The following is a 12808-nucleotide window of genomic DNA, read 5'->3' on the forward strand; positions in this document are numbered from 1 at the left end:
TTGTTTCATATTTATTTCATATTTACATATACTCCTTTATCCGGACCAAAGGGATTTCGATAATGCTCGGGCCGAGCCTAGCTTATCAGGAACGGGCCAGCGGCGTTAAAGTGTCGTCATAGTCAGCAACTTGCTTAATATAGGTGTTTAGGTCCAATGATACCATTAAGTATTCAGAACCCCAAGGAGTGACGAAAAAAAAAAGAAGGGAAAATATTGATTTTGTCTAGATGTTTATTTGAAACTTTTTTTTCTTTTTTTCCCGAAATTTACTTCGCCTGCATCACCTGTTATATTTGCTTGAAAGAGAAAGAGAGCTTCCGTAGTGGCACCATTTAAAACTTATGGGCCTCGGTTTCGGCGGGCGTTCGGCGTTCTCCATTTTCCCCAAGCTTCAAAAATCGTTACTTAATTGTTACTTACATGCGAGTCGCGAACTTCAAACCCTTAGATCATTATAGTGAAATTTCCCCAGACTCTCTCTCCACTCCTCCTCTCCTCATTTCTTTTCTTAATTAACCCTCGTTCCTAATTTTCTAACCTTTTCTTCTAATTCTCTTTTCTGCTCACTCCCAATTCCATAGCCAATTGTGCTTTCGTGCTTGTATCAATAGAATCATTGCTGTGCCCCTCACCACCTCCGTTGCTTGCCCCTCCAGGTCGCATTTTACGGGAGCTTCTAAGCTCAAATCGAGACAATATGGCCTCGCCTGTAGCATCCGCAGCTCTAAAGGCTCGAGTTAGTCGACCTTCGATGCTAAAGAAGCTATGCCGACCTGAAGACATGCTTCACCATTTCCCTAATGGTGCCTATATTGGTTGGTCGGGGTTCACTGGTGTGGGTTATCCAAAGTATGTAGCTTATTAACTCTCCTTTCCTCTATGCGGTTCATATGGCTAAACTCCAATTGCAGGAAAATACCCACGTTTTTAGCAGACCATGTCGAAAAGAACAACCTCCAGGGCAAGCTCCGCTACACATTATTTGTCGGCGCGTCGTCAGGAGCCGAAACCGAGAACCGATGGGCTGGGCTCGACATGATCGAGAGGCGTAGTCCTCACCAAGTCGGCAAGGCCATTGCAAAGGGCATTAACGAAGGAAGAATTAAATTTTTTGATAAGCATTTATCTATGTTTCCAGTAGATCTAGTATATGTAAGTGAACGCAGGGATTCAACCATATTAACCTATAAGTGCGCCTATATCTAACATCACTAGGGATTTTACACTAAGGATAGGCCGAACAACAAATTAGACGTCGTAGTGGTTGAGGCTTCGGAAATCAAAGAAGATGGAAGCATCGTACCAGGCGCATCGGTCGGCGCAACACCAGAACTCATACAGCTCGCAGACAAGGTAAGCACTCGGATCAAGTAATTCTAAAGACAAAGCATTAACCATAATTCGTAATACTAGATTATTATTGAAGTCAATACGTCCATCCCTAGCTTTGATGGACTTCACGACATTACAATGACCGACTTACCCCCTAGACGAAAGCCCTACCTAATTATGGGCGTCGAAGACCGTATTGGAACTACATCTATCCCTATCGATCCGGAGAAGGTTGTTGGCGTGATCGAGTCCGATTACCAAGATCAAACGACGCATAACACACCTGCAGATGAAAACTCTCGTGCGATCGCACGTCACCTGATCGAGTTTTTTGAGCACGAAGTCCAACACGGACGCATGCCCAAGTCTCTCCTCCCCCTGCAATCTGGTATCGGTAACATCGCCAACGCTGTCATCGGCGGCCTTAGCGAATCAAACTTCTGGAATCTGAAAGTATGGACTGAGGTTATCCAAGACACCTTCCTCGATCTCTTCGACTCTGGCCGCCTCGATTTCGCTACCGCAACCTCGGTCCGCTTCTCTCCCGAAGGCTTTAAGCGCTTCTACGATAACTGGGAAGCATACCGCAACAAGTTGCTCCTACGTTCGCAACAGGTTTCCAACTCTCCTGAGATTATCCGCCGACTAGGTGTAATTGGCATGAACACGCCCGTCGAGGTTGACATCTACGCGCACGCCAACAGCACGAACGTGATGGGCAGTCGCATGCTGAATGGACTAGGCGGCTCTGCTGACTTCTTGCGGTCGTCTAAGTACAGTATCATGCACACACCATCAACACGACCATCTAAGACAGATCCGATTGGTGTTAGCTGTATCGTACCAATGTGCACACACGTAGACCAAACCGAGCACGACTTAGATGTAATAGTAACGGAAACGGGTCTCGCAGACGTCCGAGGCTTGAGCCCCCGCGAGCGCGCCCGCGTCATCATCGACAAGTGCGCCCACGAAGATTACCGACCCATCCTCAAGGATTACTTTGAGAAGGCCGAGTTCGAATGCCTCAAGAAGGGCTGGGGCCACGAGCCGCACCTACTTTTCAATAGCTTCGACATGCACAAGGCGTTATTAGAGGAGGGCAGCATGCGAAAGATTAAGAAGTGGTAAGGGATAGATATTGGGCATAGGAAAAGTCATATGAGAAGAGGCATGCATATTGGGATTCGACGCACTTAAGCTACATCGATTTCGAAACAAGTATATACGCGATTATATTGCCATTGGGGAGCATATTGCAATTTCTTAGGGTTATGAGTCAGCCCTGGAAGAAGTTGCATAAGACTATAATATAGATACAAAAGTTCCAAGCATCAGTTCGGCTTGGGCTTGGATATACTAATTTAAAAAAATTTAAGTCACAATAGCATCCATCATAGACACTAGGGTTCCCCCGAGCTGCCCCTTTCCCCTATTCCCTCCATCAAAACTAAAGACAAGCATATTTGTAGTATTTAACTAAACAGAAATATCCTGTTGCGGAAGAAGGAAAAGAGCTAACATTTATCGAAGCCCTCTATAATTAAACCCCATTCACGTCCCCGCCAACTTCCGCGCCTTCACAACCACCATTGACGGATTCTCCAAGAACAGCTCCCAAAACCCAAGGTCCTTCTTAACCACCTCCGCATTCTCATACGGCTCCGTCTCAATCTCGCCCAGCCCAACCTTCTCCATCATCTCCGTCGACCCGGAGTACGTCACCTCCCACGACGAGGCCATGATATCGATGGGCGGCACGGTCGCCACCTCGTACCGGAAGAAGACGCCTCCGGGGACATCCTTCCAGTCCTTATACCTAATACCGTATTTCCCCTGCGCGGCGCAGGCCGCGTACGGGTCGCCGGAGCGCACGCCGACGAAGCGGCCGCCGGGACCAAGGTACGCGGCGACGTTGCGCCACATGGCCTCGAGCTCGGCGAGGCTGGCCGCGTGGTCCATGACCCAGTTGGCCATGACGAGGTCGTAGGTCTGGCGCAGCGGTAGGTGCGACAGCGGCTTCGAGACGTCGCCTTCGTGCCACCTGATGTTGTCGGCGTACTTGGCTCCCGCGCCCGAGGTGGTTCGACGTCCCGCGCTGAGCATATCCGGCGATAGGTCGACGACGTCTACGCTGGCGGCGCCGAGATCGATGACTTCTCGCGCGCGCACGCCGGTTCCGCCGCCGAGGTCGAGGACGGTGTGGCCTGTGCAGTCGCCTAGTGCGGAGGCTAGGAGTTGCGTCTCCATGATGCTGTTGGGGATGGTCTGGTATTCTTCATTGTAGGCGCGCGCATGTTCTTTGTATTCCTCTTTTAACTCTTTTGTGAGTGACATGGTGGCTAGTCACTTTAACTTTGGGTAAGGTTCTCGAGGCTAGGTCTCGATTCGCAATGTGTATCTAGGTTTGATTAATGTAAGCAAGAGGACTGATCATATCTTAGTTACCTTACGTGATGCCTTTTATATTCCCAGTAAAGCACATTATCCACGACACGATCTCAGTGTACATGCCCCCGATCGATCGCCTACAGATTGCATTCAGGATGCGGGGTCTACTTGGAGTCGTGAACTATCACGGCTTTCATTGGTCTTGGATGGACGCTGGTAAGACAATACAACCTCGAGATGCTGCAGCTAAGGACGGATGCTCTCGTATAAGCTGAAACAAATGAGGTATATAGCCCGACGCTGCTATCACTTAGTACCTCATTGCTTTTTTTTATACGTCATTCATATCCTCCTCCTAATAATATTAGATAAGTACCTAGGTAGATGATGTAGGTCTTAAACATGCCATTCATAGGTGATATTGTTTACAATGACGCACTAGCGTGGTGAGTTATGGATAGCCTTGCTTTATATAACGTACATGCTATTCCCGATCATTCAGACGAACTATCCGTTTAAGGAGTAGATAATGCTTGGTATGATACATCATCCTTGTGTCGATATCTGGGAAACGTAGCAATACCTTGAACCCAGCTGTTTATATCCTCTACCGTCCATAAAGGCCAGGTGGTTTACCTGTATAATTAGAGATTATAAATTAGAGATTATATATAGAGTAATAATCAGCACGCATTCGGTAACTAAAATGTGACATAAAGGGGTAGGGGACTGTATCAACGCCCATGTGGCTTAACTCGAAGGAGGACTTCACGCGAGTTAATAAACCGATGGAATCATTTGTTACATATATCAAGGAATAATATTCATGACATATTTTGGTCAGGTGGTCAATCAAACGTTGCTGTAAAACTAGACCAAATGCTAGGAATGTCGGCAAAGGTAATATATTTGTTTATTAACTTTAAAGTATATTTTGGTGCGATGACTGTTGATATAATGATAGTGGTGATATGAGAGTGAGTGGTAACCATTAGAGAGGGATCTCAAAAGTTCGGGAACAAGACTAAAAGAGTGACTTTGTATATCCTCCCCCTAACCGAAAACATTGCTCCGTTCGATCTATCCGATCACTTAGATCTAATTAGATCTAGTACTTTGTGCTTGGTCAGGCCACCCGGATGTTGGTTCGTAGCGGAGTGTAATGAACCTCTTTCTACTCATTGTCGTCCGCCCTGTTGTCCGAGAAACCATCAGTTAGAGAATCTTCATAGCGAAACCAAGACTATTATAACACATAGCTTACCATCATACTCCGTCTTAGATGGAAGCGTTGCCAAAGATTAAGGCTTCATGGAATATGGACACCTCGGTCACGAAGGTAATCCTTGCACTTCTCTGAGCAATTTTCAAATTTCCTGATAACGTCGGCTTTTGCAGTTGAGGGAACCCAGTCAGCAGTCGTAGTGGAGGAGTCACCATCCAGCTTTTCTTCGACAACATAATACTCATTGGAATGAATCTCAAGGCTGCCAGTGACAACAGAAGGTTCGTAGTTCCCATGGCCTCCAACCTTGCTGAGCTGATTCCAGCAATCAAGGATGAACCACATTCGTTCATTGAATTTGTATACCTTCTGGTATACATAGGCAGCTTTCCGAGGTGGGATTGTGACCGCTTGTGAGTGCGTGGTGGTGGTGGTGGTCTCATACTCCTGGAAGGTCTTACTCTCTCCGCCAACACCAACCGACATCCCTTTAAACTGAAGTCCAATGCTCCAGTTTGTTTGGAGCTCTTGTCCGTTCAGAACCCTCAGCTGCGTAGTAGTTGCCACTGTGTCTTCAACCGTGGTGTCGCTGTTATTATTAAAAGATCGTTGCAATTCCCATCGGTAACCGTTTGAATAGGTTTCGAGGACGGCAGTAAGCTTCTGATCACCTGGAACATTGAAGCAGACAAATTGTTTCTGGTCAACCATTGGAGTACCTGGGACATCATAATTAATGAACCTATCTGTACACATGGTAAGATCGGATTTGGCTTTGGCCTCCATTCTAACTGTAGGGCTGTAATTAAATATAGATGAGAGATGAGTTATAACTCTTCTTTTGTGATAAAATGCTAAAAATGGGGTGTTGCTTGGAGGTGTAGAATTCTGGGCAACTGGACTGTCAATGTTGCTTGGATAATTATTTTGAGAATAACAATTGGGAAAAAATTTAATATATCATAGAATTGAATTTCGAGTATTTATATACATAATAACCTAACCACAACAGCTTATAATTGCAAACCAACCTATTATCAAATGATACATGTTAAGGTAGGAAAGACTACAGTGTCCGAGAAAACTTGTAACAGCTAGGTAAGTATATGTCGTATCCTATTCTCGCTGCGGTCGCCGAATAGGCCGCACCTGACGCCCAAACTCTACATTTCTCAGCTACGGTATGAAACGCCACATTTTATGCAAATGCTATTATATGTGGTTTGCATTAGATAGTGAGGATTCTTCTGTCTTCTATCAGTACCATAATAACTTCATTGGCTGTCATTCGGTATCCAGACCCTTTATATTGCAGTCAGTATGCACATATTCAGGTTGGGGTTTTCCGGGGCTATGCCTCATGCACCGAATCGGGCTTATTAGGCTTCACCATGCGCTTGTGAGCCACAGAACAGATGTGAGATGACATGCCATAGGGGTTGGGCATCTGTAGGATCACACAGATAAAAACAATTCGCAATCCGCCCTTGCCACCGTTTTGATTGTCAAATGTCTACCGTCGCTAGAATATGAGAAGACGTCATAGTGCCGACTGTTACATTTTTTCCCACTGACTGTGTCCGCTTCGATATGCTAAACCCGGAAAGTGGCGAGCTGGGAGATTGGTAGACATGACCTGGCCAAGCAAGAATCTTCCCATAGGCACTATACTATGTAGCACGAGTTGAGAAACCGGGAAAATTGCTGATGCATTCGCAAAGACCTTCCGAAATTAGATTAACAGGACGTTAAGAATACACCCTTTGGCCAATGCTTTAATCAGGCGAAGCCCGCATCCACGAATTGATGAGGGAGAACCGTCAAAACGATAATTATCACAGTACGGGCTGTGGGTTTTTATACGATACTCCGTGAGGTCCAAGGAATTAAGATAATAACAGTCTAACATCTATTTTACGATTATCGGGGTTAAAACTAGTAATAATTAAGCCTGTCTTTTGCTCAATATGTAACGAACCTATACTCAGGTACGTTAAAGTATAATTCTGGGCGAGTTTTGATTTCAGGTAAACGGCAATGGTATGAATAAAAGTGGCAAACAAGAAGTTCTCAAGTGTTGGTCAGAAAGGCCTGGAGTACTTTCCCATAGTATGTGTTGAATACTCGGCTTGGATTGATAACTGAAGAATGAATAACTACCTCCTAAAATATATAAGGAAATCCCCTTTTTTATATTCATTCTTCCCTTTACATATTCCTTATGAATTTGTAGACCTGTAAATCTTTTCTCAAATTTGCAGATTCGTCCTATTCTTTAGATTTTAGATCCCTTTTTCAGATCTACAGATCAGGCTTCCGGCTGTCCCCCTTTATCTCTGACCGGATTATGGCGCATCCACCGTTCCTAGGGTCATAACACAATAGTGCAGCGGTATGCTTAACGAGTTTGATGAGTTAGTTAATATTTTGACCTGACCTGGCTTGGGTAGATACTTATAGGTATACATATACCCCTTTAAGTAGTGGGTTTAGAGGAAGAAACTTGTGTAGCGAACGTAGCTGATACAATTTAGGTACCTAAGACGTGTGGCTAGGTATGAATTTATAATATCTTCCTGGCCAGGTAAGCCTCATTTTTCAATATATTCGACCTGACTTGCGTATGACGCATCAGGCTGATCCAAGTACATGGCTGAATCGCTCTACAATGGATATGAGGGTGAGTTGGGATTATCTAATGTAGCGAAGCTAGCTATTTCAGATTTGATTCCTGGCTACTTGGGTAACTTGCTACCTTGTGTTCCGAAGCTTGAGGATCTAGAGTACTGCTGGAATGGTGGGGATGAATTTGACGTCAAAGACCCAGCCTAGTTGATGGATCCTGTTAAGGAAAGTCTCAAGAAACTCTGCATTGGTTTCCTATAACGTATCTCGGAAAGCATATTTCTTGATCCATTCCCGGCTTTGCTTGATCCCCCTCAGGCAAGTTATCCTCGGCTTAAAACTCTCCAAGATATGACTGTGGTATCAAGGAAACAGTAGGCCTTCGTGGATTTTTTAAGAAATCTAGTGTTAGATTCTCGACGAAGATAGACTTATTAGGGCCAGACGCTAGAACTATCATCCCAGGGGCGATGCCAGGGTCTAAGCTGGTCTCTGTACTCCGAATAATGGATATAATAGAGGGCCTTGAACTGGTACCTTAATACTTGTAAGGTTAGATGAATGATGATTAAAACGAAGAGATGGAAAAGATGATTCTAAATTAGAATCATCTTTTCTAATTATATTATATTATTACGTAAGCAACCTTACCTAAATCATTGCTCAGCCCTCATGCTTCGTTCAACAAAGAGTTACATTAAGATATTAAAAATTGAAAAATCATTCCGGAGTTACGTGGTAATGGCTAAGAGAATAAGTTGTTGTTGAGCGTGGAATTTTTCACGAATTTATAACACTAAAATAGCGGTGTTTTGCCACCGTGCGGCCCCTATAGCTCAGTGGTAGAGCGTTCCACTCGTACCGCGTAGTCACAATGTGATTTAGTGAAATTCGAAATGGAGAGGTCCATCGTTCAATCCGGTGTGGGGGCACGATATTTTTATTTCTTGGAAGAGGAAATAAAAGACCTTTTCTTTTTTCTTAATTATTCTTTTTTTTGAAAAATATAGTCTCTCCGTGTATAGGTACATTAATCATTTCAAGCTTTGTTTATTACCTTGCCATCTGTTAATGTAGGTAATGAAAGTTGACTTAACTAGAAAGTATCAAATACATGATATCGAGCCTTTTTTGTATAAAAAGGTTTATTCAGGGGCTCGTAAACTTATGTTAGAGTATATTTACATTCATTAAGGGGGCATAATAGGTAATTAATCTACAGTAGAAATTCCTAAAGTACCTCCTAATTTACCGCTCACCTTTCCATCTAAGTAGGTACCTAATGCTTCCTGTTCCGTTCGACTTCATAAAACGCATTCCCAGCTAGTTGCTAGGTTTGCATCACCCATGCCGTCCCATTTGCTAACCATAGGATAGGGACAGTACGCTAATATAGAATCTCAGCGCCTCAACCTTAAAGGGAAGAGATATACGGAAAACTCACTTCGTTGTGCCATGATACTACCTCCAATAATATCATTTTCGTACTTTGTGCCGACGATTGTTTCCGGCTCCATCCCATTTTCGACCCAGTTAACCAACGCGATAAGTGCATTATGTTTGGAATCCAGTAGCGTCTTGTCGTACGGATACTTTTGCGCGTTCCCTATACTCCAGGGGCCGAGCCCCCCTGAGCAATGATGCATACCGGGAAGGAAGAATAGTCGATAGAAACTATGCATATCTTGCAATGTAAGGTTCAGCGCGGCTTGAACCCCGGTAAAGAATTGTTCGGAGAGAGCAGATGTTACAGTCTAAAAACTAGCTGTTAGCATTCATTCGAAAATGTACCTGATAGTGATTTATTAATCATATAGTCCTCCTTAATACTACGAAACCTTACTTACCTCATCATTCCTCCCATGATACGAGATAATCTTACCACCTCTACGATAAAAACTCGACAGGTCCTTTTCAGCAGCATTGACTTGTCCTGGGTTGATGCTTACAGCAAAATCCATGTCCGACTCATTAAAATTCTCTGGTGTCCAATGGGTATTATTGAAAATCGCGCCACGCCAGAAGTCTTCAAGGATCGTATAACCCAACTTAGCTGTCCCGTTCTCCTGATTCTCGGAGAATACGTCAGTCTTGGAGCCTAGTTCGAAAGCTGGATAAACGACTTGACCCGAGGCACTGATGATCGGCTCATACGCTCTACGCACAGCCTCCACCTGTTGTGGGCTAAGGCAAAATGAGGCGTTAAGGAGGCCGGTACCGCATGCTAAACTCTCGGGATCAAACCGGTGCTTCGTTGGCTCATCTATAATACTATCCGTCACTCCATCTAGAGGATCTAATTCTCTGATCTGTGCTTCGACAATGGCTGGCCACTGCTCCGGACGTACGTAAATCGATGAATTTAGATGAGGCCATCCAATACGTCGTGCTAAGATTCCCTTCGAGGCCACAATGTACAACCAGTCGACACCCGGGCTTCCAAGGAGCATCCCATCGAAGTCCTTGGGATATAAATGCGCGTTTTGAAAACCTTGACGTCCCCCCGTGCTACAACCCGCATAATACGTCTTGGTTGCTCTGGCTCCGTAGTACTGATCTACCAATACCTTGCTGATCTCTGCTTCGACGTGGATAGCTCTATACCCGAAATCGTTGATAACCTCAGGTTGGTCCAGGAAAAACTCATACCCCACTGATCCGTTATGTCCAGAGTTAGTCCCGAAAGATGCAAATCCCAGTCCAGCTCCATTTTGCATAGTGGCGTAGTCGATACATCCCCCAATGCCACCATTGCCTGTCGCTAATACTCTTCCGTTCCAGGTCTGCAAATCGGGAAGCCAGGCTTCTAGCTGTATCTCGCTCGAGGGAGAAGTCGTGACGGTGAACACAAACCGGCAGAGATCGGCTGTGGCGTTAGCTTTGAGGCTTGGGCCTCCACAGGACTCGACGGTCCCGGGAAGTTCAATAGTTGTGCCATTAAGTAAGTAATTATACATAAGAATCGTACTATTAGGAACCAGAATTTGGGCGCCGAGTGATGCACATTTGTCCGCAGAGCATGCAGCTAGGCGGACAGCAACCCCAAAGAAGACGGCAAAGCTCAAGGTAAGAAGTGGCATAGTTAAGCCTCTTGGCTGTACGTCAGTTAGGTATATCAAGTAAATATGTCCTGATGTTGGGATGCGATGAATAAGTAAGATAGTCTTACTTATGCGTAGTCACCGTTAGACTTCCGCTCTTGAAACTACATCTCGCAACCTAGTTGAAGTGAAACTAGTAGTTGATTTATTTAGTATAGCTTCATTAACCTTTAGAGTACCTAAGGTGTGTATTCCCCGCTCAGGGGTAGGAAGCAAGGCATTCAACCAAGGGAAACTCCAAAGCCGAAATTATTACCCCAGGTTCTCCGCATCCTATAGTCCCTGTATCGTATGCATTACCCCACCAAAAAGAATAAATATCCGCCAGTTACCAATACATGATTAATTAGTTAAGCTTCGTTTTGCTAGTCTTGGAGCGAGTTTCCTTATGAGTGTCTACCTATTATTTTCTTCCAAAACACCCTACTCTATGATATTCTTTTTGTGTTCCCCTTAAGTGCTTTTTCCTATATTCTCGAGCGACTGGACATGATATCCGAATATGTCCTCAGGATAGACTATCGGGGGCAATGATCACATTCAGTCTTGTCGGTCGTACGGTGATAATGAAGAACTCTCCGGAGAGGATCCGCCGGGTGATGTCTGCTGTTTCTCCTCTCCTTGGTAAGTACTGTCCGAACTGGTGTCCCACACAAGCCCGGTTCCGTCACAAGCATGGCAATCATTAACTCTATAATATACTCCAATTAGTGGGTTTCCATATTTGACTAGAGTTGGTTAGGAATTTAACTTACAATCTAGGAGTTCCAAGGCATGAAGGGCATGAATGAGGCATACGATGATCGGGCCCAAATCCATATATTATTCTGTCCTCGAGGGCTAAGTTGGAAGCGGTACTTGTCGACTGGGAGGACATATTGAGAAATATCGACTCGAATTGGGAAGTAGATTTCAATTTCTTGTTGGTAGTTGGTATCGAAAGTCTTTCTCGAGTTATTATGGACTCTTAATATCTTCAGTGATGTAAGCCCGTGGATGGTTATTATATAACTTATTCTAGCAGTGCCGCATAAAATACATCCCATACCAAGTAGACTTGTATAAACTAACGAATCACGATTTCAGGCCATATCATCTCATATGCAGAAAGACAGCCTCAAGAACTCCTAATTGGTAGTGGGTGTCACAATACAGGATGCACCCTGCAACCACATGAGGGAAAAATTAAGCCAACTATACCCACCACTTCTATGGCCTGTTGAGCCAGGGTACCTGAAGCCACCAGAAGTTGTATTACTTCGCATTGGGTCACGTTTGCAACCCTTATCGGGCACTGACGGCGCAATCGGCCGCCTTTAAACAAAATGTACGACTCTTATACTTGAGAACCATGTCCAGTTCCTCAATCTTGCATGTTTCTACTTCTCGTTTTGTATCATCTCTCTACGCCACTGTTACATATTAATAGGATTCGGGAAGGCTTGTTACCAATAGTTCTCCCACGATCTAATTCTTTCTTTCCGAGAGCTAATCCCTGAAGACGTATCTAATAAACTTACCTATTAGGTTTATTCAAGAGCAGGCGATATACCATGTTCCCTAGAATACCCATGGACTATTAGGTCTTCCAAGTCAGACAACTAGCTGCAAGTAACCGTAAGACGGCTGATTGTTTTAGCATCCTGTGGCGACACGCAATATATGCAATGCCCGTGGGCACTGATCATTGGATTATAATGCTTATTGGTTGAAAAACTGCCCGCCTAAAAAGAAAAAAAGTAATTAAATCTAAATTGTGGCGTTCTGTACTCTCATCTTGCATCAACTACGACTTGCATATACGCAAAGCAACCACTTGGCGTCGGAAACATATTGGCAAACATCTTTCTCTGGATCATGATGGCCTCAAATCGTCAACCTGGCCCTGATGCGTAATTTCCCGTAGCTGATAATCCGATCACACCCCCTGATTACGATACCTATTGGCTGTATCGCCTATTGTTTGAAACTAGGTAATTTCCGCCTCACTATAATCACCAAAGGTATAAGCATACTGCAACGGAATGAACCGAATCTTACACTCTCCGCTCTTATTCTAATGAATACCAAGCTTAACCTTAGCTCTACCGGCGTAGGAGAAATATTGGCGACGGTGTTTCACTACTGAATT

At 44.4% G+C, this 12808-nt stretch overlaps 3 protein-coding genes across 3 annotated transcripts; 1 reads left to right on the forward strand and 2 right to left on the reverse strand.

Annotated features, from left to right (window-relative positions):
- Nucleotides 1–700: 700 nt before the first annotated feature.
- On the forward strand, nucleotides 701–2466 carry GL218_00056 (Acetyl-CoA hydrolase; the record flags this gene model as incomplete). Its single annotated transcript, XM_033576466.1, has 4 exons — nucleotides 701–852; nucleotides 915–1155; nucleotides 1219–1356; nucleotides 1417–2466. The coding sequence occupies 4 exons, from the start codon at nucleotides 701–703 to the stop codon at nucleotides 2464–2466; spliced, it is 1581 nt and encodes a 526-aa protein (XP_033441697.1).
- A 423-nt stretch (nucleotides 2467–2889) lies between these two features.
- Nucleotides 2890–3672, reverse strand: GL218_00057 (putative methyltransferase protein; the record flags this gene model as incomplete). The annotated part of the gene is made up of 1 exon (XM_033576467.1): nucleotides 2890–3672. The coding sequence occupies one exon, from the start codon at nucleotides 3670–3672 to the stop codon at nucleotides 2890–2892; it is 783 nt and encodes a 260-aa protein (XP_033441696.1).
- A 5208-nt stretch (nucleotides 3673–8880) lies between these two features.
- Nucleotides 8881–10656, reverse strand: GL218_00059 (putative feruloyl esterase B-2; the record flags this gene model as incomplete). The annotated part of the gene is made up of 3 exons (XM_033576468.1): nucleotides 8881–8963; nucleotides 9021–9330; nucleotides 9424–10656. The coding sequence occupies 3 exons, from the start codon at nucleotides 10654–10656 to the stop codon at nucleotides 8881–8883; spliced, it is 1626 nt and encodes a 541-aa protein (XP_033441705.1).
- Nucleotides 10657–12808: the final 2152 nt, after the last annotated feature.

Source organism: Daldinia childiae, assembly GCF_008694065.1.
Source record: "Daldinia childiae strain JS-1345 chromosome Unknown Scaffold1, whole genome shotgun sequence".
NCBI classification, from domain to species: Eukaryota; Fungi; Ascomycota; class Sordariomycetes; order Xylariales; family Hypoxylaceae; genus Daldinia; species Daldinia childiae.